General features: G+C 45.2%; 1 protein-coding gene and 1 long non-coding RNA gene across 3 annotated transcripts in view; one reads left to right on the plus strand and one right to left on the minus strand.

The window, feature by feature from the left end:
• Positions 1-561: 561 nt before the first annotated feature.
• Positions 562-3,730, minus strand: LOC122446610. Its single transcript, XR_006270935.1, has 3 exons — positions 3,618-3,730; positions 1,574-1,726; positions 562-659 (listed from the first exon to the last, which is right to left on the minus strand). It is a non-coding gene; the product is annotated as an uncharacterized LOC122446610 (long non-coding RNA).
• NID1 (nidogen 1) overlaps positions 3,703-25,659 on the plus strand; it is a 91,764-nt gene continuing 69,807 nt past the window's right edge. Inside the window, exon 1 of one of the 2 annotated variants that reach the window (XM_043477035.1) lies at positions 3,703-4,176. In XM_043477035.1, coding sequence (XP_043332970.1) covers positions 3,952-4,176 — 225 coding nt within the window. In that variant the 5' untranslated portion in view covers positions 3,703-3,951. The remainder of the gene's footprint in view (positions 4,177-25,659) is intronic. The other variant, XM_043477034.1, reaches the window with a different exon arrangement.

Below are 25,659 nucleotides of genomic sequence, written 5' to 3' on the forward strand. Positions count from 1 at the left end.
ATGCTCCCCAACAAGAAAGGCCACTGCAATGAGAAGCCCACACACCGCAACTAGAGAGTAGTCCCCACTCACTGCAACTAGAGAAAAGTTCACATGGCAACAAAGACACAGCACAGCCCAGAAGTCAATTTTTGTTGTTGTTCAGCTGCTAAGTCGTGCCCAACTTTTCGCTGCCCCATGGACTGCAGCACGCCAGGCTTCCCTGTCTTTCATTGTCTCCTGGAATTTACTCAAACTCATGTCCATTGAGTTGGTGATGCTATCTAACTATCTCATCCTCTGCTGCCCTTTTAAAAGAATATAATATATGCAAGGGTTTACATTTCCAGCCATAGAAAAAAACTGGTGTGATCATGTAACTCTGAGTGCGTATATGAGATGGTTGGATGGCATCACCGACTTGATGGACATGAGTTTGGGCAAGCTCCAGGAGTTGGTCATGGACAGGGAAGCCTGGCATGCTGCAGAACACGGGGTCAGACACAACTGAGCAACTGAACTGAACTGAATGTTACTGCAGATATCAAATGATTCTTAAAAGTACTAGGGAATTCTGAAACTCTTGACTTTTATTAAAGGTTGCATACAGCGTTGGGTTAGGCTCTGTGAACTCTGGAAAAGAAACAGAACACGTGATCCTCACTCCAAGAAGCTTATATCTGGAAAGAAAAAACACAAAAAACAACTAGAAAGAAACATCTAGGTGTTAAATACACTTAGATAATGACCAGAGCAAAGTATGAAATTAAATATTCTATGATGTAGATTATTATTACATCCTACATGTATTTGAAACTATAAATTCTAAAGTGGCTGGCACTCAGCCCACGTTGTTCTAATGGGAGGCACAGCATAGATGTCACATTCCCCCAGCCCATGAAACGTGCATTGAGTATAGGGCTATAAATAGGAAATGACAGATAGTTTACAGTATACCCCAGACTTATTAAGCAAGATGATACTAATGACATTAGGGAACAGACATATACGCAAATAGGCTTCCCAGGTGGTGCTACTGGTAAAGAACCCGCCTGCCAATGCAGAAGATGTAAGGCTTAAGAGGGTTCAGTCCCTGGGTCAGGAAGATCCTCTGGAGGAGGACATGGCAACCCACTCCAGTATTCTTGCCTAGAGAATCCCATGGACAAAGGAACCTGGCAGGCTACAGGCCATAGGGTTACATATACATGTATCAGTTTCAGATACACTGGGATTCAAACCCTGGCTCTTCCACTGACTGTGTGAAACTGGGCACATTAACTTTTGCAGCTCTCATTTCCCCTACATCTACTATAAAACTACTAGCTTGTGCAGTTGTTTTTAGTATTAAATCTGATGTTCCATAAAGCATCTAGCAGAAGCAGGCATTCAACAAGGGGCATCTGTTGTTGCTTTCTATCTGTTAAATATCCCACGGTGTTACAGGTGTGTCTGTCTTTCCCAGTAGACTATGAGCTGCTTGCAAAAGGGATTATGAGTTAAGGGTCTTTGTATTTAGAATTCCTAGTACAGTGTCTGACTCCAAGTGGATTCTTAGTAATTGCGGAAATAATAAGAATCATGAAAAACATACATTTAGATGATGATGGCTTAGTATTAACTGAGTACTTCCTTTATGCTCCAGTTTGGTGCTAGGAGCATTTTGTGGATCATCTTGGGTAATTCCCATAACAATTCTTTGATTGTAGGTACGAACATTCCATGCAAACGAGAAGGATACAGAAACCTGCCCAAGTGAACAGGGGTAGTAAATGGCAGAGCCCAGGCCTCAGACAGACTGGACTCCAAGCTTCCCTGAACCGGCAGAGTGGAGAAAGGCTCTTGCTTCTGTATTAGCGAAGGAGATTTCCATGGACCAATGGGAGTTTCAGAAGCGGTCTGCGTACTAAAAAGGCAGAGAATTCAGGAGAAGGGGTGAGATCATTCCAGGGGCAGACTGCGGCTTCAGAGCCGGCAGTGATGTGAGATAAAAGGTGTGGGGAGGAGGTTTGGAAGGGGAAAATCTGAAGGGCAGGCGGGATAAGACTGGCGGGGTACACACTGGGAAATCTGAGGCCGTTCAGGTGAGCACAGAGGAGGAAGAGTCTCCTGGAGACCAAAAGACAGAAGTGGGTGATGCAGCAGCTGAGGCTACTATGGATAGCATGGGATAGAGTCAGAGGTCTTCCTGGGCAGGACAGAGGCTCCAGGGCACTGCATCTCTGGGAGGGAATTGAAAGAAAAGCCACTGAATTTGGCAACAGATTGCAGGCTGTGTTAATCACTCTTTAGCATCAAGGGAAACAACTGTAGCAATAATGGCTCCACCTAATGTTGTGGTTAAGGGGTCCCTGGAGTCGGACCACCCTGGGTCCCCATAGAGGCTTCCAGATGTGTAACTTTGGCAAAGTGATTTAAACCTCTCTGGCTCTCTCTGTCCATCTTCTGTATGTGGGGGTGGTTTCTGTCTCCCTGAGTTATTGTGATTGCAAAACATGGGTGTATTTCATTGACTTTCCTTGTAGTTTCTACTGGTTCAGGACTCATGTTCCCTAAATATCTAAATATGATACAGAATTCACTGTTTATTGGGAGAATTCTCCCAGACTTGGTCCCAGGTCCTTAATTTTAGCTGGCAACAGGGCTGGGGGTTGGGGGGCGGGGAGGGAAGGATTGTTGACCTCTCCAGGTTAACAAGTCTGACATCAAACAAATCCAACTCCCAAAGTCCCAACTCCCATTCCCTGACTTCATAAGGCAGCAGAGGGTTTGCAATGCTCTAGGCTCAAAACCTTTCACTCAATTTAAAAGTTTCTCTCCTCTCCCTTCCCATATCAAATTTATAATCAGGTTTTATTCCTTATTTATTATAATGCCTTTTAGATTTTTTTTTTCTCAACTTCCACTGTTTTTTTCTCATCCTTTTTAAATTTTTCCTTTCAATGATCCTTGGATGACCCCTGCGTCTCTTCTTTCAACCCAGGGCCAAATTAATGATCAAGGGATTATTTAGGATACAATTTACACCGTTTATCTCCCTTTGTCAAAAACTCTAAATAATTCTTCAGTGGATGTTAGAGAGAGTTCAAATTCCTAGCGTTGGTATTAAAGGTTTTACTAGGAATAGGATTCCTTTCCTGGGGGAACGGCATCCACTCCAGCTTCTAGAAAGTTCCTTCTCCAGCCCCCTGAATGAAATTCTATCCTTTCCGGTAGAACTGATTTCCAAATCCCCAGAGACGCCATCCTTGGCCAGTTATTCCAGTCCCGATGTCCTTTATCACTTGGGGGGCCTTACCCTGAATGGTGTTCTACACTCATCACTTTGACTCTGGAGGTTGGACCCGATTTTTGGCCCAACTTCCCATTACGAAGCACAGGATCCCGCACTCAATGTTAAGTTGAAAGAATGGATGCTTGAGTAAATAGCCGTGGTCCTGGCCGGATCCCTTCTTGTTAATCCTCAGCACCTACCCCCTCTTCCTACCAGTCTGACCATGTGAGTCCGACCTCCGGACGCCACCAAACAGCTTTGGGGTGGGCTGTGCCCGCATGCGGGGCATTTCCACGTCGCCGGATCTCTACGACTTAGCCCTGGGCCAAGGACAATGGTGCAGAGCCCGGCACTCTATTCTTACCTCCCGCAGGGGCCGTTCGGGAGGAACTGGGTTGGTTTTGGGAATCGCGGCCTCTAGCGCCCATTACCCGGCGGGGAACGAGGGCGACCGGACCCGGACGGCTGGGGGATTCGGTGTCGCCCCTCGCCCTCCCCCTCGCGGCCATTGGGCAGCCTCCGCGGACGGGGCGGGGCCCTCCCCATCTCCCCTCGGCTCCCCTCCCCTGTTTCCCGGTGTGGGAACCTCGCGAGGAGGGAGGCGCGGAGGGGCTGCCGAGGGGCGTCCGGTTACATCTCCGCCTTCCTCAGCCTCCGGCCGCAGAGCTCCTCGGTTTGCGGGACGGCGCTCCGGGAACATGTTGGCCACGGTCCGCCGGAGCGGAGCTGCGTGGACGCGGGCGCTGCTGCTGCAGCTGCTGTTAGCGGGGCCTGGGGGCTGCCTGAGCCGCCAGGAGCTCTTTCCTTTCGGCCCCGAACATGGGGACCTGGAGCTGGAGGCCGGAGACGACCTCGTCTCTCCAGCCCTGGAGCTGAGCACCGCGCTCCACTTCTTCGACAGATCCGACATCGACTCGGTCTACGTGAGTGCGACCCGGGGCGGGAGGTGGGGGCACTTGGGCGGGAGGCCGCGAGGGGCTGAGGCGGCGTCTGAAGGAAGGCCCGGGCGGGCCGGGGGCGCCCGCGGAGCCGGACGGACCTGAGCGTCGTGGGCGGGCACCCGCACCCGGTGGCCGCCGGGGCGCGGGCTGCGGCGCTCCGTCTCCAAGCCCAAGTGGGCTCCCGCCTCTGCCCGGCCAGCCGACGCCTGCCCGCCGCCTGGTCACGGTCGTTCGAGGAGGGGCAGTGGGTTCTGGGGAGCTCGCCCCGTCTGCGCCGCCCCGCGCGCGCACTGCCAGAGTCCAGGACTCTGTGACCCCGGACCCCGGGACCCGGGCGGAGTTTCCTCTCCCGCGGCAGTGGGCCGGGAAGTCTGTGCGCTTCTCGCCATTGTCCCCTGCTTTTGGGGGACAGGACCCGGTCCGCTTGGGACCAGGCGCCGGACGAAGGCCAGAGCTGGGTCGCAGCCGGCGCGCGGGCCCCGGGACTCCCGTAGGTGCCGCGGTTAGGAAAAAACCGCCAAGCCCAGCTCTCCTCCCCGGGAATGCAGTCGACAGCCCCTGCATTTGTGTGTGTGGACTCCGGATATGTCTTGGCAACGATTCTGCTCTGTGTCCAGAGTTCAGGGCTGGGAAAGCAGGGCGCCCCGGTGATCCAATTTCCTGTAGCTGACCATTGTCACCATGGGGGGTGGGGGGCCAGATGGGGAGAGGGACAGGGAGGGACCTTTCGCTCTCTGGAGCTTCTCCGGACTGGCTGGGCGCGGGGACGCTGTCAACTTGGTTAAGTCCTTTCGTGCCGCCTCCTGTCGCTGCCGCGCACCATGTGGATTTCATATAAAGCTGTGTGCATTCCAGAAGAGGGGCGGGGGAACAGCGCCAACAGCGGCTGGAGCCTGTCCTGCCCCTGAAATGGCTCTGCTGGTCTGATCTGGCAGACTGCGCCCGGGACAACACCCACGTGGAGCTTGTCGGCTTTGCAGAAAAAGAATGAGTCCTTGAAGTCTTCACCCGCAGAGGGTGTCCCCTTGCTATCCCCACCGCCCTGACTTCCTTGGGCAGTCTGCTGTAGCCTAGAAAACTCCCTCTTAGGTTTTTAAATGTGCAAGATAAAATCCATAGGATTTCCAAGGAAATCAATTCTGTTGAAATACGAGTTAAAGTATTTTTAAAAAGTTGTTTGAAGTCATACATGTCATTAAAAAAAAAAAAGCATATCAAATAACAAGGTGAAGTAGTGGCTCCAGTGTATGGTCAGCTAATGACTCAACTTTCAAGGTCATGGGACTGTAAACAGTATTCAGAGACACCTATTATAATGACTATATAGTGACTATAATGTGATAGGAGCATATCTGTGACTTCTGTTAGTGGCAAAGTCATTAAGCGCTAATACAATTGCTGCCTACACTTACAATGGAAGGAAATGCTAAATTTGGGTTATGGGCTACTGAAAATTAAGATTAAGTTTATTTTTCTAAGTTAACAGACCCATGAATTCTATTGGGGGGCGGGGGGGGGATCATTGGATTCTAAGCTCAGAACCTCTGTGTTAAATTAGGGCTCTCCTCCTCTCCTTTACTTGTGACATCAGACTAAACACATTACATTCTACAGACTTAGAGAATCTATTGTTGGAAAATGATTCCTGTCAATCCACACCTTCTGAGCCTATTTGTTTATAAAAATGTTTATATATTTGGCTGCACCAGGCCTTGATTGTGGCATGCAGAGTCTTTAGTTGCAGCCTGAATTATCTTTTTTTTTTTTTTAAGTTGCGACTTTGGAACCCTTAGTTGTGGCATATGGGATATAGTTCTCTGACCAGGGGTGGAACCCTAGCCCTCTGCCTTGGGAGGGTGGAGTATTAGCCCCTGGACCACAAGGGAAGTCCCCTGAGCCTATTTGGGGTTTTAATCTGCAAATCAAGGAGAAAGACTCCCAGAGCCCTCTTCACATTTTAACTTCTGTGCTACAGGATCAGTTCCCAGGAAGGACTCCAAGATAGAGATTGTAAGTGAAAGTGTTAGTCACTTAGTCATGTTGCACTCTTTGCATTCCCATGGACTGTATCTGGCCAGGCTCCTCTGTCCATGGGACTCTCCAGGAAGAATATTAGAGTGGGTTGCCACTCCCTTCTCCAGGGGATCTTCCCAACCCCGGGATCAAACCCAGGTCTCCCAAATTGCACACAGATTCTTTACTGTCTGAGCCACCGTGGAAGCCCTGAGATAGAGATTAGCAGGCAGGATATTTCACTAGGGGGAGCGCCTCAGATCCACCCCTGTGGAAGGGAGGGCAGTGAAGAAGGATTGAGTGGAGGGAGTAGCTGAGCTTCAATGCAAGTCAGCAAGATGCCTGCTACCCTTCTGGGAGCTCTGGAGGTGGGATAAGCCTTTCAGAGCTCTCTCAAGTCTCCTGAGAAGGTGATCAGTGATTAGATTAGGGCTGCCCTGGAAGGAGGTATGACCCTTGGGTGAGGCAGTTATCAAAGAGGAGGGCTGAGGGCTGCATTCCCAGGAGCTGAAGAGGGATCTGGGGCCATGCCACAGCGTCCACCACTGTCTGTTGTATAGATGCTCTTTTAGCTGGTAGAAACCCTTACAGGGCTCTGAATGAAAAAGTGAATTGACAGGGAGTGTGAGTATGAACTAGATGGTCTGTACTGTTCTGGGCACTAGATTAGGAAAAAGAAAGGAAATCCATTGAAATGGAAAACAGTTATTGGGTGAGTATATCTACATGTGTCAGGGTCTAGCTAGTCTTACATTATTTAATCCTCACGGCAACTTGCCCCTCTTTTTTTAGATGAAGGAATAATAATTAGTAATTACTCAAGGCCATAGCATCAATTAAAAATGCCCAAGCTAGGATATCAGCCCAAGTCTGTGTCTGACTCATGATGCTTTCAACATCAACCCTAAAACATGTGATGGACCAAAGGGATTGCTGTGAATTGGAGTAGTGAGGGAATATTTTACAGAGAAGATTACATATAAGATTTGAAAGACAGGTCCAATTTCGGTAGACGGAGGCAGAAATGGAGAGGCCAGAAATAGAAGATAACTGCTGTGGCGAGTGCATGATGGTGGAACAAGCTTGGCAGGTGCTGGGAAAGTGAGGAATATGATCCCACTGGAGCAGAGTATTTTTGTTGGAATAGGAGGATTCTTCCTGGGACAGGCAGGTGGAAGTCAGAAAATAAATGTATCAGCTAGCTCTTGCTGTGTAACAAACAACCACAAAACCTCAGTGGCATGTAACAATAAGCATTTGTTGCTTATGTGTCTGGAATTAGTAGATGGTGGGTTAATATAGGGTGGCTTCAGCAGGAGCAACTGGGATAATCTGGTTCTACTCTAGGCAGGGAGGTGGGAAGTGTCTATCATGTATCATAGCTGTTTTACTTAATATGGTAGCCATTTAGCTACGTATAGCTATTTTAAATTAAATTAATTAAAATGAAATAATATTAAAATTTCCACTTTTGAATCATAATAGCTGACAATGCTGCTATTGAATGTATGCATTACCACTAAAAATTCTATTAGATGGTGATGTTTCAGAGGGCCAGCTGAAGCATGTTCTTTTTTCATCGGGTTGTCAAAAATGTAAGAGCGTAAGCGGAAATGCATAGTGCTTTTTCACATCTTCTCTTTTGGGTCTTGTTTCCTAACATCTCACGGACTAAAGCAAGTCTCATGACTGAGCCAAGGTGGGGCGAGGGGCCATCTTGGTTGCCCAACTTGCTCTTGTGGGCCGTTGCATGATCTGTTTCCCCTTGTGGAATAACCTCTTATTTTTGAAGTGGCGCAGTCCCAGTGATGAAGCCAGTCATTCTTTGGACCCTATCCTGGATAATGAGTGGGGAGTGGGCCAGTCTATAAATCTGCTTAGCCAGCTCACTGAGCCAACGAGCATTTTCCATGAGCTCTCCTGCCTTGGCCAATGCTGTGAACTCCGCCAGGCAAGAGTTCTTCAAAAACACAATACAGTTGTACAGAACAATCAAGAAATTTACTTCTTTTGTTTGGAATCTTATTACCTTGATTAACTAAGGCTGGTTATCTCATGCTGATTGAAAGCTCCAATTGCCTGCAGGCCAATAGAAGAAATTCTAGAACATGATTCAATTGCATATGATATTCTTTATGTCTTGATTCATACGCATGGTGAAATGAATTAGTTTATTTAATACGTTCACTTGGTGTGGGGAACAAAATTCTTCCTGTGATGGGAAAAGAATAAAAGGATATCCTTGGAAGAAAAAAGATTGTATCCTGACTCTCCGGACCCATCTCCTCATCTTCCTTCCTTGTGTCTGTACGACTGTCTGTCTGTGTCTCTCACACACACACCACATCTTCCACAAATTGATTTTCATTGTACTACTTACACATAGGAATCTTTCCTTAGGTAGGGTAAATTTAACTCTCCTTTTAAGATCTTCTAATATTCTTCCAACTTTTACCCTACCTTCTATGCCAATATAGGCTCTGCTCATTTCCTTCAAAACTTGCTTCATTCCCACCAAGGGATTACCAAGGGATTCTTGTGTGTTGCGTGGGACTGTGCTGGGCACTGGGGCTCTAAACCATGTGAAATGCAGCTTCTGAATATGACCAGGTCCGTGCCCTCAAGGAAGTCCCGGTGTCAGGAGGGAGCCACAGAGGAGCAAGTGGTCCAAGTGCCCTGCACTGTGAATCGTGATGGAGGAACAACACCCAACCCTTGAGGAGCTCAGAGTCTCCAGACGAGCTCCACTCAACCGGGTTCAGTCCCTGAGCCCAGTAGGTTTGAGCTAAGTCTTTGAGCACATTGTACTGTGATCATTGCTGCTCTCATCCCCTATTCTGTCTGTCCACAAAGACACGACAACGCCCCTGAAGTTGTAGAGTATGGCGCATTTCCTTTGTTCAGTTTTTTCTTTCTTTGGGGATTGTAACCAAACTCTGTGGCTTCATCTGCCTGCTCCATGGCAGCGTCTCTGGGTTGTCTTTAAACACTGTCCTGAGGCAATGTGCTCTAAAACTGGGCTTTCTTCTCCACTGAGAGCAGAGATCACATCTTTAAAAAAAAAAAAAAATCCAAACCTTTCTTCTATACTTCACTCTTGGTATTAGAGTTTTTAATATTTATTTTTATTTATTCATTTGACTGAGCCAGATCTTAGTTTCTGCATGCAGGATCTTTAGTTGTGGCATGCAAATGCTTAGTTGCAGCATGTGGGGTCTAGTTCCCTGACCAAGGGTCAAACTTGGGCCCCCCTACATTGGGAGTGAGGAGTCTTAGCCACTGGACCACCAAGGAAGTCTGTGATGTTCAATTTTTTGATGTAACTTTTGAGAAACATGTTTCATGCACAACAAACTAATGCTACTCTTTCAAAGTCATCAACAAAAAGATGTTCCTCATACACGTAATATACAGAACCATAAAATATGTCAAAGTGGAAACTCCCTGCAATTTCTTAATGTACTAGGAAGTATAGCAAGGCAAAAAAAAGCATTACAGACAAATAGTGTTTAGACATTCTGGCATATATAGTGTTCTTAGTGTAATTGGAGTGAAACTCTTCTGTGTATACATACAAAATATTTTAGAAGCCAGTAAAGTAAACAGAAGCACCAGTTCTGTAAATTATTCTTGATCATGCAGGCAAGCAAGTCTCTTATATAGTTCATGGTGTTAAGCAACACTTGTGCCCACAGAACCTACTGACTCCTTGGCAGTTGCATTTGAGATCAAGACCAGCTTCATCTGCCATTTCATTTTTTTCTATTATTTATTTAAAATTTTTTTATTCGGGTCTAGTTCTTTTACAATGTGGTTTTCATTTCTACTATACAGCAAAGTGAATTAGCTGTAAATGTACATATATCCCCTCTTTTTTGGATTCCCTCGCATTTAGGTCACCACAGAACATTGAGTAGCTTTCCCTATGCCATACAGTAGGTTTTCATTAGTTACCTGTTTCATACATAGTATCAATAGTGTCATTTGCCATTTCCTGCAGCAACACACACACTTGGTTTTGTTGTGGTGTTAGGGTGTGGGACTGCTCCTTGCGTCTTCCTTTTGTTCTGTTTGAACCTTCTGCACTTCCAGTTGGTGTTCTCATGTACCCATCAGGGCAAAATCTTTTCAAGGTTCATATTCCTTAGTGTAGCATCTGCAGACCCAACCAGCAGCTGTGAACTTTGTCACTTTGCTGGTAGTTTGAACTTCCCGCTGCCATAGCAGGAAGCCCAGCGTTCATGCTCAAGAAATTAATTGCTTGCTTGTGTACCTATGGCTGATTCATGTTGATGTATGGCAGAAACCAACATAGTACTGTAAAGCAATTATCCTTCAATTAAAAATAAATAAATTAAAAACAACAAAAAAGAAATTAATTGTTTGGCTCTTCTGGTGGATTGCATTTTCAACATGTGTTCTTGTAGTGTCTGGATTGCGCTTCTGAATTGGCTCTTTAACCTTGGCCTTTCCAACCTTTTATAATTTCTCATATGTCTTGGCATTCCAATTAAATTCTTTTATAGCAGACTACAAGCTGAATAGATGTTTCTCCATATTCAACATGTTCCCATGACTTTTTTGGGGAGGCTAGAGTCTGGGCTTGTTGGGAGGTTGCATGCAGCTCCATCCTAGTTTTGAGTGGCTTGTGGGCCAGCCTGGCTCCCTGAGATTGTCGTATGCCTCTTGTCATCACTCATGGACCTGACGCACTTAACTGGCACAAAGGAAGTTTATGGTTAATTCCAAGATCACCACCCGTGGTTATGCAAGTGGTTTGCAGCACAGGGCTCTGACTGAGAGGACAGACTGGCTAAAGTCCAGCCCACAGGCCACTCACCAAGCCCTGAACCTCAGCATGGGCCTTTCCATTCAGAGAAAAGAGTACCTGCTTCTATTTTGCCTAAAGGCCTCCTATGGTCTAACAGTGGCCCTGGCTGAGTCACAGAATACTTAATAGAGTATTAATTTCCATCAGAAGTGAAAAGGAAATTGATGAATCATGTTGATTAACTGATTTATAATTGAGGTCCAGTCACTTCATATATCACCCTTTTACTATTCCAGACCTCTTTTTATTATTAAATGAAGAGGTTTTACAAGATTATCTCTAAGGTTCATTTTATCGTGGATCTTTGATGTTCTCTGATCAAGTGACCAGATGTTGAATAGATACCTTCACTTGCTCAGTCGCATCTGCCTGTTTGAGACCCCATGGACTGTAGCCCGCCAGGCTCCTCTGTCCATGAAATTTTCCAGGCAAGAATACTGGAGTGGGTTACTGTTTCCTACTCCAGGGCATCTTCTTGACCCAAGGATCAAACCCGTGTCTCTTGAGTCTCCTGCACTGGCAGGCGGGTTCTTTACCACTCTACCACCTGGGAAGCCCTATTTCAAGACACTGGCTATTTCTTATAAAATGCAGTGCAGTGTTGAAATACATTGTCTAGTCATTCAACAAATATTTAATTTGTTGCCTAACATGCCAGGACCAGTGCCAAGCTTTGGAGCTAGAGATTGAACCGAGACCAGTGTTGTTTTTGCTCTTCATAGTCTAGTGAGGAAGACAGACGTTAAATCAGTAATGATACAGATCACTGACCAATTGCCGCTCTGATAAGTGCTATGTAGAAGAAGTGTTGTGGTGAAACTGAGGTAGGTGGAAGGTCAGGAGGACCTTCTCAACCGGAAACTGAAGCCTGGAAAAAGGGGGTTAGCCATGTGAAAAAAGGGAAGGTCAGGATGGTGGCTCATCCTATAAGACCAGGAGCATGTAGAGAGGAAGAACTTGGCGTGTCTTTGGGATGGGATGAGAGCCAATGTGAGTGAGACTGCTGGGGCAAGAACTGGAGGAGCTGAGTCAGACTGGACACGCCGGCTCAAAGCCCTTTGCGCTTGACATCAGCTTCTCACCACGTGTCTGCAACTTACACGGTGCGGCCGCGCTGGCTATCCGCCCCCGTCCTATTACCCTGCTCTTCTCTCACGCCAGGCTGCTGCCTCACCAGCCACCTCTTCTTCCTTGAGTACAGCCAGCTTGTCCCGCCCTGGTGTAGGCTCTTCTCTCTGATCTCCATGTGTCTGCACCTTCCCGTCACGCAGGTCTCCGCTTAGACAGAGACCCCCCGTGTGTGATGTTTTATTGCCTTGTCTTAATTTCATCCCAGCATGTATAGTCACCTAAAACTAGCTTGCTTATTTGTTCACTTGTTGGTTACTTGTCTTTTTCATTAGACTCTGAGCCCTTTGAGGGTGGGGTAGTCTGACCTGCCTTATTCACTGCTCTCTGCCTGGTACCGGGAGTAGTGTCTGGGGGACAAAGTGGGTGCTTCGTTATGGTTTGTTGAATGAATGAAGGAAGGAATGACTCCTAGGTATTTCTTTATTCTATAAAGCAGTGGGATGCCATTAGAGATTCTGAGTCGATGAGTGACTTGATTTGTAAAGATTTTTATTTTATATTGGAGTGTGTGTGTGCGCTAATTGCTCAGTTGTGTCATTTCTTGGCGACCCCGTGGACTGTAGCCTGCCAGGCTCCTCTGTCCATGGACTTCTCCAGGCAGGAATGCTGGGGTGGGCTGCCGTTTCCTTCCCCAACATTGGAGTATAGTTGATTGACGGTGTTGCATTAGTTTCAGATGTACAGCAAAGTGATTCAGTTATACATATATTACTGCATGTATTTACTTTTCAGATTTACTTTCCCATTTAGGTTATTACAGAATATTGAATAGACTTCCCTGTGTTACACGGTATCCTTGTTGGTTATCAACAACAATATCCTTGTTGGTTATCTGTTTTAAATATAGCGGTGTGTAATGTCAATCCCATGATCCTAATTTATCCCCATCCCCTCCTGACATGATTTATTTTTAAAAGATTTCCATCTCCTCAACAAAAAAATTGTGTTAGAGAAAAAGGAAGGAGAACTGCCTAGATTAAAAGGGTTTTAGAAACAGTCAAATGCAAAGTGAGGACTTTGTTGGATCCTGATGGAGACAAAGTGTTCAGAAAAAACATTTTTGAGACAAACTGCTTTTCTAGAAGAGCTACATACGGAGTTACTGATGGGTGAAATAATGGGGTGCCTTGGATTTCATTTAAAATACTTCAGAAGAGAAAACCAAATAATGCATATGTGTGGGGAGAATAGATAAATGAGAACTGGAGCGTGTGGGTGCTCTTGGTGGTTCTTCCCTGTGTGTGTGAAATTTTTCCCTTAGTTATCTTATCATAAGAAGCTTTTAAAAAATTATGCTGCCTCTGGATAGAGGGCTTTTGGGGGAAGTGTGGCGGAGGAAGAGTAAAGTCCACACCTGTTGCCAGCGTCCAGGGGAGGGTGTGACGGTGTCTGGACAGGGGTTGTGTGTGTAAGGAGGCTTGCTCGCGTGTTATCACATCTGAGACATGCAGCTGCCTTGTGAGGTCATTCGGGCAGGTGATAGGACCAGCCCCATACTATAAAAACTGACCTCTGCAGCTTGTCACATACTTTGTCAAAATGCATTCAGCTGGTGCTGAGGTGGACCTGAACTCAGATCTTACCATTCCTAGTTCCATGGTCTTTGTACTGTGCCACCTTGGACACTGATTTCTTCCCTTCCTTCATTGATTTATCCGTTTCACAGTCTCTTATCAGCGCTGTAGTGTACAGATTTGGGGGCCAGGTGTGTGGGGCCACATCACATGATGAGTGACACCCCACGTGGTCCCTGCTGTCATGGAACTCACTACCGTCATGACATACCCGGCATCACAACACTCACCATTGTATTGCTTGTGAAAAAAGTTGGTTCCCAGTCCTTAAGGAGCAGGCTTATTAACTGCTTTTTCCTCAGGTAAATTTTTTCTTTAATTTTTTTTTTTTCTGGCTGTGACATGGGGCATATGGGATCTTAGTTTCCCAACCGGGGGTTGAACCTATGCCCCCTGCAGTGGAAGTGCAGTCTTAACTACTTGACTGCTAGGGAAGTCCCTTTAATTTTTACTTAGAAGTGTTTTCATACACATAGAAAAAAGGAGAGAAATACTAATATCATGAACACCCATGGACACATTTCGTAAATGTAACCTTTGTTAAGATTTTCCCTATTTAATTAATTCTTCTTTACTCATGTATCCAAAGTAAATTAAAGTCAGTATGACATTTCCTCACTAAATATTTTATGTGCGTTTCTAAAACAATAAGAGCATTTCCCTAACTAGCCAGCATACTATTATCACACTAAACAAAACCAACGTGTGTGTGTTAGTCATGCAGTCGTGTCCGACTCTTTGTGATCCATCCCATAGACTGCAGCCTGCCAGGCTTCTCTGTCCGTGGAATTCTCCAGGCAAGAATATTGGAGTGGGTTGCCATTTCCTCCTCCAGTGGATTTTCCCAATCCAGGGATCAAACCTGGGTCTCCTGCATTACAGGCAGATTCTTTACTGCCTGAGCCACCAGGGAAGCCCTAACAAAATCAATAATAACAGAAACAAAATCAATAATAATTTCCTATTTTCAAGTTATGCCTGTCCATATCAAATCTCTGATATCCCCAAAGCTGTCTTTATAAGCTAGAATTATTCGGACTGGGGACCAAAGAATGACAAGTGCTGCATTTGACTCTTTAGTCTCTTTTAATTTTACCAATCCTCTCCCCACTTTTAATTTATCAAGTTATTTAAGTGTCACTGCTTATTGTCGTATATAATGCCCTATTTTCTGCATTTGACTATTTTTTGTAATGTAGTCTAGCCTGTTATTGCATCTCTGTAATTTCTGAAAACTGGTAATTTTGGAAATATTCAGGTTCTTGTTTTTGTTAAAAAAGGTAGAATTTTATTTTTAAATTAACTTGGGGAATAGTAAGACAGTGCAAATGGTTAAAAAAAACTCGCAAAAACAGTGTTAAGTTTTCTTACTAGCCTGGCCTTCAGCCCCATTGTTCTCTCCCCAGAGACAATTATTATTCATGAATTTTTTATCTCCTCGCAGAGAGATTCTCAAATGTACAAACATATGTATGTACACATTCCCTCTTGTTTTGTACACTTCCTTGATTTTCTAAATAACAGCCTTAGGAGATATAATTTACGTACTATAAAATTCGCCCCTTTACAGTGTACAATTCAATGGTTTTGCATATCCCAGGGAATTGTGCAACCGTCATCATGGTCTAACTCTGGAATATTTTGCTCACACCTCCACCCGAACAAACCCAGTAACCTTTAGCAATCATTCCCATCTCTCCCCACCTCCCCCAGCCCCTGGAAACCACTATCTACTATCCGTCTCTATGGACGTGTCTGCTCTGGACTTTTCACATAAATAGAATCATACAACATGTGATCTTTTGTGACAGGCTTCTCTTGCCCAGCATAACATTTTCGAGGCTTGTCCACTTGGCAGTACATATCAGTTCCCGGTTCTATGACTGAATAATATTCTGTTGTTTAATTTGTCCATCTATAGGCTCATGGATATTCAGCTTGTTTCTCCTTTCTGGCTGCTAGGAATAATGCTGCTATGAACGTCGTGTCCAGGTTTTGTGTGGACATCTGCTTTCAGGTCTCTTAGATAAACCTAGGAGTGGAATTGCTAGATCTTATGATAACTCTATGTTTAACATTTTGATGAACTGTCAAACCAGTTTTAAAAGAAGCTGTACCATTTAACATTCCCATCAACAATGTATGAGGGTTCCAGTTTCTCCATATCATCCTCAACACTTGTTGTTATTTGACTTTATGATTTTAGCCATTCTAGTGGGTATAATGTGGTATCTCATTGTGCTTTTGATTTGCATGTCCCTGATGCTAATGAGGAAAAGGAGTATGTCAAGACTGTATATTGTCACCCTACTTATTTAACATATGCAGAGTACATCATGAGAAACGCTGGGCTGGAAGAAGCACTTGCTGGAATCAAGATTGCCAGGAGAAATACCAATAACCTCAGATATGCAGATGACACCACTCTTATGGCAGAAAGTGAAGAGGAACTAAAAAGCCTCTTGATGAAAGTGAAAGAGGAGAGTGAAAAAGTTGGCTTAAAGCTCAACATTAAGAAAACTAAGAACATGGCATCCGGTTCCATCACTTCATGGCAAATAGATGGGGAAACAGTGGAAACAGTATCAGACTTCATTTTTTTGGGCTCCAAAATCACTGCAAATGGTGATTGCAGCCATGATATTAAAAGACACTTACTCCTTGGAAGGAAAGTTATGACCAACCTAGATAGCATATTAAAAAGCAGAGACATTACTTTGCCAACAAAGGTCCATCTAGTCAAGGCTATGGTTTTTCCAGTGGTCATGTATGGATGTGAGAGTTGGACTGTGAAGAAAGCTGAGCACTTAAGAATTGATGCTTTTGAACTGTGGTGTTGGAGAAGACTCTTGAGAGTCCCTTGGACTGCAAGGAGATCCAACTAGTCCATCCTAAAGGAGATCAGTCCTGGATGTTCATTAGAAGGACTGATGCTGAAGCTGAAACACCAATACTTTGGCCACCTTGTGCAAAGAGTTGACTCATTGGAAAAGACCCTGATGCTGGGAGGGGTTGGGGGCAGGAGGACAAGGGGACAACGGAGGATGAGATGGCTGGATGTCATCACTGACTCAATGGACATGAGTTTGGGTAAACTCTGGGAGTTGGTGATGGACAGGGAGGCCTGGCGTGCTGCAGTTCATGGGGTCGCAAAGAGTCGGACACGACTGAGCGACTGAACTGAACTGAACAGATGTTAATGATGTTGAGCATCTTTTCATGTCCTTATTGGCTATTTGTATATCTGCTTTGGAGAAACATCTGTTCATATCCCTTGCTCATTTTTAACTGGGTTCGTATTTTCATTGATGAGCAAGTTAAACATTTAACAAGAATATTTCATAAATGAAGCTGTGTATGTCACACTGTATAACATCAGGAGACAAGTGATGTCTGCTTACTCTGTTAGCTGCTTGTGTTAAGGTGATGCCAGCTTAGATCATGTCTGTTGGGTTACATTTTCCGCCTTGTGAGCAGAGGGCAAGCAATGGGGTGATACTTTGACTTTACACAGCTGTCCTCTTGCCCACCAACTTTTCACTTAATGTCTTTAGCAACTATTGATAATCTTTGCCTATATCAATTACTAAATTAAGGGTTGCAAAATGGTGTTCTATTTTGTCTTGCTGTTGGCTTGTTGCCTTTGCTTGTTGGTTTCTAGCATTCTTTCAGTTAATACATCATTAGCTGACTTCACGTGTGAAGTGAGTGAAGTGAAAGTCCTTCATCAAATGGGGCTTTGGGGTTATACTGGGGTTCTGTTGGTAGTTAGAATAGAAAACAGGAGTCCAAAATGACAGTGGCTAAAAGACAAGGAAGGGAAAAGCCCATGAAAATAGAACAGAGGAAGGTCCGAGGACCAGAGTGAGGACTTCAGTTAGAACAAACAGCACTCCTGGCTAAGCCAGTTTACATAGGGCAGGCCGGGGAGGGGGGGTGGGAGGGGAAACGTATAAAAAGAGGAGCCAAAGGGTTGGGGGTCTCTCTTTTTCCCATGTGTTGGGGCGCTCTTCTCTTCGCGTATTTGGGTCGACATGCCCTCATGCCTCGAGGATGGATTTTCCTGCTATTATCTAAATAAAATAGAGCTGTAACTCGGAGCTGTAACACTGATTTGTCTAAGAGCTATAACACGGTCTGTTCGAGACCTGAGAGCTATAACACGGTCTGTCCAAGACCCGAGAGCTGTGACACGCCGAGGGGGCTTTAATGTCTGTCACTCCAAATCTTTGTTGTGACCAGACAGAACCAAGGAGAATACACTCACCTGACCGTTCATTCTGGAAAGGCAGATGAGTGCTTTATTCTTTCTTTGTAATATTTGATGTTCAAATTAGGGGTTGATATAATCCAAGTTTAGGGAGTCCTTGTGCCCTAGTCAGCACAGGTAAACTTCTGATTTCTCCATCGGAGGTGTTAGAGAGGCAGGCTTCTCCCCAGAGACTGCCGGTTTGGACAAGGTCCTTCTCTTCCCTTCCCTACTGTTCTGAACCTACTGTACAGAACCTACTGTTCTGGAATGCTGAAGGACACTTCTACCTCTTCTGTGATCGACACATCAGAAGTTAAAATTTAAAGACTCCCAGCCACTTTTCAATGTCTCAGTAGTAATTCCCTGCAGAAGAAACGGCTAACTGATCCAGAGCCTCTCATTAGGCATCAGCTGGATTAAGTTTAAAACATTGGCTTATCTTTTAACTATTACCCCTAGGTTGCCCCTTATTTTTAATCTGCTAATCCTTTTGTTTCTGTTTGAATTCAAGCCAGAGTCATTTCCCTGGCTCAGTGGGGTTAAGAGAAAACATTTGCAGTTTAGACTCAAGAGTTTTGTTCTGGCACTTCTAGTGTATGATCTTAGGCAAGTCTTATAAACGGAAATTCATTTTTTTCTCAAGTGAAAGATGAATATGATATTGAATCTGCCTGCCAATGCAGTGAGACACAAGAGATGCAGTTTTGATCCCTGGGTCGGGAAGATCCCCTGGAGTAGGAAATGACAACCCACTCTGGTATTCTTGCTGGGAAAATTCCATGGACAGAGGAGCCTGGCAGGCTACAGTCCATGCGGCCGCAAAGAGTTGGACACGACTGAGCAACTGAGCACTTATTAGATCCACTGTGATATCTGGAGTAAAAATGCTTTGTAAACTGTCAGATACCACAGGTCAGGGGTTTCCTGGTGGTCCAGTGGCTAAGACTCCCACGTTCCCACACGTTCTGGGAAACAAACTCACTCAGAAGGACAATGCAGATAGTGGAGTGCAGTTTATTACACCGGAGGGCGCAAGGCAGAGTCTCCACTTAGCCAAGGACCCTGACCAGTTTTTCTGAAAATCCTATATACCCTAAGTGTACGTGTCCAAACCCACCTCCCCAAATTCCCTGAAACTAGTCTGAACAAAGGAAGAGAAAGATACAATCAAAGTTAACCCATGATTCGTATGCCTTAAGCCTAGGTAGTTCACAGTGGACAATATCAATAGGCCTGTGGTCATACCCCAATAAGCATAATAGAATTTATGATTCTATTCGGTCACACAGATAATTAGGGTATTCTTTTAGGCAACAGAGAGTCTAGGTATGAGCCCTGGGGCTCTTCCACCCGGTGGGGGAGGGGGGGCCTGATTTTCCAGTAGGTATGTCGTTTCCATAGATACTGAGCATAGAGCTCAAAGGCCACAGTCGGGCCCCAGATGGAGTCCTGCTTTCAAGATGGAGCCTGTTCTGTCCGTTTCCTCCTTCATTCCCCCCTCTTGATGCTCTTACCCCTTGTGTGCTCATAGTATGAGCATCATTCACAGGGATATATTGCACCCTGACTCTTCGACCTTCAATTTGGGAGAACGACATCAACCTTTGGGTTAAAAAGTTCACAATACATTGTAAAATGAAGGGTCCACAAAGCAGAGCTATCAAGGCAACTGAGTGAAGTGAGTGAAGTTGCTCAGTCGTGTCCGACTCTTTGCGACCCCATGGACTCATGTGGCCTACCAGGCTCCTCCGTCCATGGGATTCTCCAGGCAAAAATATTGGAGTGGGTTGCCATTTCCTTTTCCAGGGGATCTTCCCAACCCAGGGATCGAACCCAGGTCTCCTGCATTGCAGGCAGACGCTTTAACCTCTGAGCCACAATGGTAAATATAGTTTTCCACCAATCACCCTTCACCCAAGATAGGACTGAAGTTCAAAAAGGAAGACCATCATCAGACATGACTTTTACCTGACCTTTCATGTCATTTAGGGAGGCTGATATATAGCCAGATAAATCAGGAATATATACACAACTTTCAACTTTAATTATAGCACAGGTCCTTCCTTGTGCTGAAACTATGGTTAGTCTTAAGATGATACCAGCAAGTCCTTGTAGCAGCAGTTGATTGTAGCGCTTTCTCTCTTTTTCTTCTTTAAGATGATCTTGGTTTCCCGGGGATCAGTGGGGTCCTTTGTGTAGTCCCCTCAGCGTCTTCCAGGTCTGCATGCTATGCGCTCCTCACCCTCACGTGGTGGATCCAGGGGGTGACACCTGCAGCTTTAACCGCAGTAGGGCTGCTTAGAACAACAGTACATGGACCCTTCCAGTGTGGGGCCAAGGAGTCGTGTGTCCAGTCCTTGACCACACCTGATCCCTGGGCACAAATTCGTGAGTCTGCTCCCCAAGGGGGAATGGCACCCTTTCTTGTACAAACTTAGTTACCTGATTTATTACCTTACCCAATTCCATCTGCTGTGAAATCTCATCTCCCCTTACCTGAGGCAAATTTGTTGACACCTGTTTTATTATGGGAGGGGGCCTCCCATACTCAATTTTGTACGGAGAAGAGCCGTGGGACTGTGGGGTCATCCTGAGTCTGAGCAGAGCCGTCGGCAACAAGCCCACCCAGGAGCAGTCAGTCTCTAAGATCCACTTGGAGAGTGTCTCTTTAAGTGTCCGGTTGGTTCCTTCCACCATCCCAGAACTCTGGAGCCTATATGCTGTATGTAATTTCGACTTGATGTTTTAAGTTTTGCTTACTTGTTATACTAAATCAGTTACGAAAGCCAGGCCATTGTCTGATCCAGTGCTGGTAGGAAATCCAAATCTGGGAACTATTTCCCTAAGCAGGCAACTGGCTACTTTTGATGCTCTTTCAGTCTGGGTAGGAAAGGCTTCTATCCATCCCGAGAACATACATACTATGACCAGCAGGTAATGGTAGTGTCGGTGAGGTTTCCTTTCAGTGAAGTCCACTTCCAGATGTTCAAAGGGCAGTGTGCCTTTTACCTGAATCCCTGGAGGTTTCTGTCTGTGCTGAGAGGCAGCATGGACCTGTGAGCAGGCAGTGCAGTTCTGAGATTTTGTCCTGCAGAGGGAAGAGAGGCGGGGAACCAAGAAATACTTTCGAATTAGCTCTTCCAGTTTATCATGGCCTAGATGGGTCGCTTGGTGTGTTTGGCTTACCAGAGTGGGTGCCAATTCCTCTGGTACCAATAATTTGCCACTTGGCGATTCCCACCATCCCTTTTCAGTCTTGATGACTCCTCTGCTTTGGCTAGTTGGTTTTGGACTTCAGTGTATTTTGGAGACCCCAGCGTTAGCTCAGGCAGCTCCGCCAATATGAGAGCTTTAATAGGGGCTTCACTTGTCACCCCCAAGCCCTCGGCTGGTTGTTTAGTGGTCTTATCTGCCAGTCTGTTCCCTGAGCCCAGGGGGCATCCTCTTTTTGATGTCCTCAGCAGTGTAAGACTGCAACCCTTTCTGGTTCCCAGGCAGCATCTAACAGGGTCTTAATTTCTTCCTTATTTTTAATATCTTTTCCACTAGCTGTCAAAGGCCTCTTTCGTTATACACAGCCCTGTAGTGTGGCAAAAGCATACCTGGAGTCTGTGTAAATGTTTGTCTTCTTACCTTTTGACAGCTGGCGGGCCTGGATTAGAGCATGTAGTTCAGCCCGTTGAGAGGACCAGTGTGATGGCAGAGAGCTAGCCTCAACGATGGTTTCTTCCATGACTACTGCATATCCCGACAGTCCTTGTCCTTATTTCACCAGGCTGGTGCCATTGGGGTACAGGACCAAATCTGGGTCTGGGGTTGGCTGGTGTCTCAAGTCAGGTCTGCTGGCATATTTCCTTGCAATCATGTGAGGGCCCACCTTCTCCCACAAGAGAGAGAGTGGCCAGATTCAGGGCCTGACAAGGCTCAGTAGTAACATGGGGGTTCTTACACAACAGTCCCTGGTATTGAGTAATCCGGGATGCTGACAGCCATTTATGGGGGTCCCCTCGCAGGAGAGTGTTGACCTCATGCGGGACTTTTACGATTAAATCTTGGCCCAAAGTCAGCTTGGTTGCCTCCCAGACCAGTAAGGCAACTGCAGCAGCTGCCCGTAACCCTGTAAAGTATCCCAGCCACCCAGTGGAGGTTACTTTTGCAACTGCTACCAATTTCATTGTCTTCCCAGTACAGCTATTTGCATTTCCAAAAGGGGCCCATTTGTTTCTTATTTGTGCCTACCTCAAGGATTTCTTAACCACATCTGTTCTAAAGAAGGCTTTCCCCTCAGTGTTGCAGGCTGCTTTCTGCCCTGAGGTTCTGCTGCTAGGCTCATTGAAGCCAAAAAAGATGGATGTTGTTTCACTTGCCTCAGTGTGCACTTAAATGTGAGAAATCTGACACATGATTTTAATGTTTGGAGTATCTGCCTTTGACTTTCTCCTAGGCTTCACGTGTCTCTAAGCTCACTTTAAAGATGCACGGAGATTGGAAGTGCTTTTTAAAGTGGGGACCACTGCTCCGCTGTGAGTTTGTGCTCTGCCCCACGTCTTCTTACTGTCAACAGAGTTGAAAGGATGGTAAGTGGATCCAGCTGTTAGCTGCGTGGCGCTTGCATTTTCACCAGGGGCGTTTTGTGATGTAATTGATGGTGCAGCTGCATGAAGAGCCTAGTGTTTGGTGTGTCCTTGGGGTGAATGAATAGGCGTGTTCTGTACAGGGGTGTTAAGTTGTGCTAGTAACACGTTAGGCTGAACATTACCTTTGCTGAAGGAACTTCTTTTTTCGCAGTGTAAACTGTCAGCAAGATTCAGGGAGGTATTTACATTGGTCAATGTGCTGGATGTGGCTCTTTTTCAATAAAGAAGCAATGTATTATTTACTCTGCCAAAAACCTCAGCTAGGCAGTATTTGGTGAGAGTTACCCTAAGACAATAATATTATTACTACTTTAGCCCTCAATGATCCAGACAGACTTTCTCAGGAATGCATTCAATTTACAATAGTTTTGACAATTCCCTGGCAGTGCACTGGTTAGGACTCTGAGCTTTCACTGCAAGGGGCACAGGTTCAATCCCTGGCCAGGGAACTAAGATTCCACAAGCCGCATGGCACAGCTCCCCCCAAAAAAATTCACAAGAGTTTTGCCATGTAACAGTTACCAAGTCCAAGCTCATACTGCTCACCTCATGACAAGCCAGTAAATGAGAGTGGTTGGGGCAAGGAGTAGTGGCTTTTTCAGAAAGTCAGCAGACCAAGGAGATGGTGGACTTGTGGCCCAGAAAACCATCTTCCCCAGGTTACCAGTCAGGTTGTTTTTTATACCAAACAGGAAGAGGTGTTGGTTGCTGCAAGCTTTTTGGTGTGAGAATCCTCTGTTCTTATAGTGCTCCATGTAGGTTTGGTGACAGTGTCCCTATAAACTTCCAACAAGACAGCTGTTATTCTCTGTCTTGCAACTTTTTATCTCTAGTGAATGGAAAATGTTACACCTTTAAAGGTCAGAGCCTTGAAAATGCCTGTATATTTCAGGCCATAGGCAACATGCTTGTAGCAAAAGCAATAGGATACAAAGGATAAAGGAAAAGAAAGATCCAATATGGAGTCAGGTTTGCTCTTCCCTATTACATAATCTACAGCAAGGAATGTGCTGGTGCCATTGCAACTCAGGGAACCTGAGTCAGGATTCCAAGGTGCTAATTTGCAAACTGTTAAAAGATAAACTGAGGCATATATTTTAAAAAATTGAGAGTTTATTTGAGCAAAAATTGATTTGAATTGGGCAGCATCCAATCTAGCAAATAGAAAGAAGCTCTGAGGAGCTGTATGAAGTGAAAGGCTCTATTAGGCAGAAGGGAGTGGGAAGAGGAAAGTTATCTGGCAAAAGAAAAAAGTAGGTTGTATTATTGCAAAGTTATTTTTCTTTAGGGTAGCAGGAGTCTACCCAGAAGATTACCTCACTACTGCTAATCAGATGGTTCCTGATTTAACATTCCATACAGTGGAAACTATAATTAAGCCTCAGTTTGGTAATGTGGGGCTTAGCATAAGTGACTCCATTTTGGGCCTGTTGTCTTTTTCTTTGTTTTTTCCTTTTTTGTTATTGTTGCTTGTTCCTTTTTTTTTTTCTGTTTTTTAACAAAAGAGAGAGAGGTGCAGATGTACAGGAGCTGGTGGTAAACCCTACTTGGAGAGGGCAGGAGGGCTTCACAGGGAGAAATGAGACTTTGCCAAGGATGAAAGCTGAGCAAGGATCTTTGGGGCTGAGGGAACCATAGATGCAAAAACTTTTATGCAGCTAAGTAGGTGAAACACCATGGTGAGTTTGGAGAAGTGTAAGCAATTAAACAAATTTTTCTAGCACATGTATTTCTGCTTTAGCCTTCTCCTTACCACCCATTTCTCCTCACCCCCTCCGCCCTCTCTGCCACCTGCCCCTCTAGGTTGTCACGGAGCACCGGGCTGGGCTCCCTGTGTTATGTAGCCGCTCCCCACTAGTTACTGTTTTACAGATGGTAGTGTGTGTACGTCAGTAGTACTTTCTCAATTTGTCACAACCTCTACATCCCCTGCTGTGTCCACAAGTCCATTCTCCACGTCTGTCTCCATTCCTTCCCTGCAAACAGGTTCATCAGTATCATTTTTCTAGATTCCATATACATGCATTAATATGCAATATTTGCTTTTCTCTTTCTGTCTTACTTCACTCTGTATTAATAGGCTCTAGGCTCATACACTTCACTGCAACTTATTCAAATTTGTTCTTTTTTATGGCTGAGTAATATTCCTTTGTATATATGTAAAATAACTTCTCATCCATTCATCTGTTAAAGGACATTCAGGTTGCTTTCATGTCCTGGCTATTGTAAATGGTGTTGCAATGAATATCAGGGCACTGCTGCTGCTGCTAAGTTGCTTCTGTCATGTCCGACTCTTTGCAACCCCGTGGACTGTAGCCCACCAGACTCCTCTGTCCATGGGATTTTCCAGGCAAGAATACTGGAGTGGGTTGCCCTTACCTTCTCCAGAGGATCTTCCCAACCCAGGGGCCAAACCCAGTTCTCTGCATCTCCTGTATTGGCAGGCAGGTTCTTTACCACTAGTGCCACCTGGGAAGCCTGAATGTACACAAGGGGTACGTGTGTCTTTTAGAACTGTGGTTTTCTCAGGGTATATGCCCAGTAGTGGGATTGCTGGGTCATATGGTAGCTTTATTCCTAGTTTTTTGAAGAATCTCCATCCTGTTCTCCATAGTGGCTGTATCAATTTACATACCCACCAACAGTGCAAGAAGGTTTCCTTTTCTCCACATCCTCTCCAGCATTTACAGTTCGTAGATTTTTTGATGATAGCCATTCTGACTGGTGTGAGGTGGTACCTCATTGTAGTTTTGATTTGCATTTCTCTAATAATGAGCGGTATTGAGTATCTTTTCATGTGCTTATTGGCCATCTGTATGGCTTCTTTGGAGAAGTGTCTGCTTAGGTCTTCTGCCCATTTTTTAAATTGGATTGCTTGTTTTTCTAGTATTGAATTGCATGAGCTGCTTATATATTTTGGAAATTAATCCTTTGTTGATTGTTTAATTTGCAATTATTTTCTCCTGTTCTAAGGGTTGTCTTTTCATCTTGTTTATAGTTTCCTTTGCTGCGCAAAAGTTTGTAAAT

Source organism: Cervus canadensis, chromosome 8 (assembly GCF_019320065.1).
Source record: "Cervus canadensis isolate Bull #8, Minnesota chromosome 8, ASM1932006v1, whole genome shotgun sequence".
Lineage (NCBI taxonomy): Eukaryota > Metazoa > Chordata > Mammalia > Artiodactyla > Cervidae > Cervus > Cervus canadensis.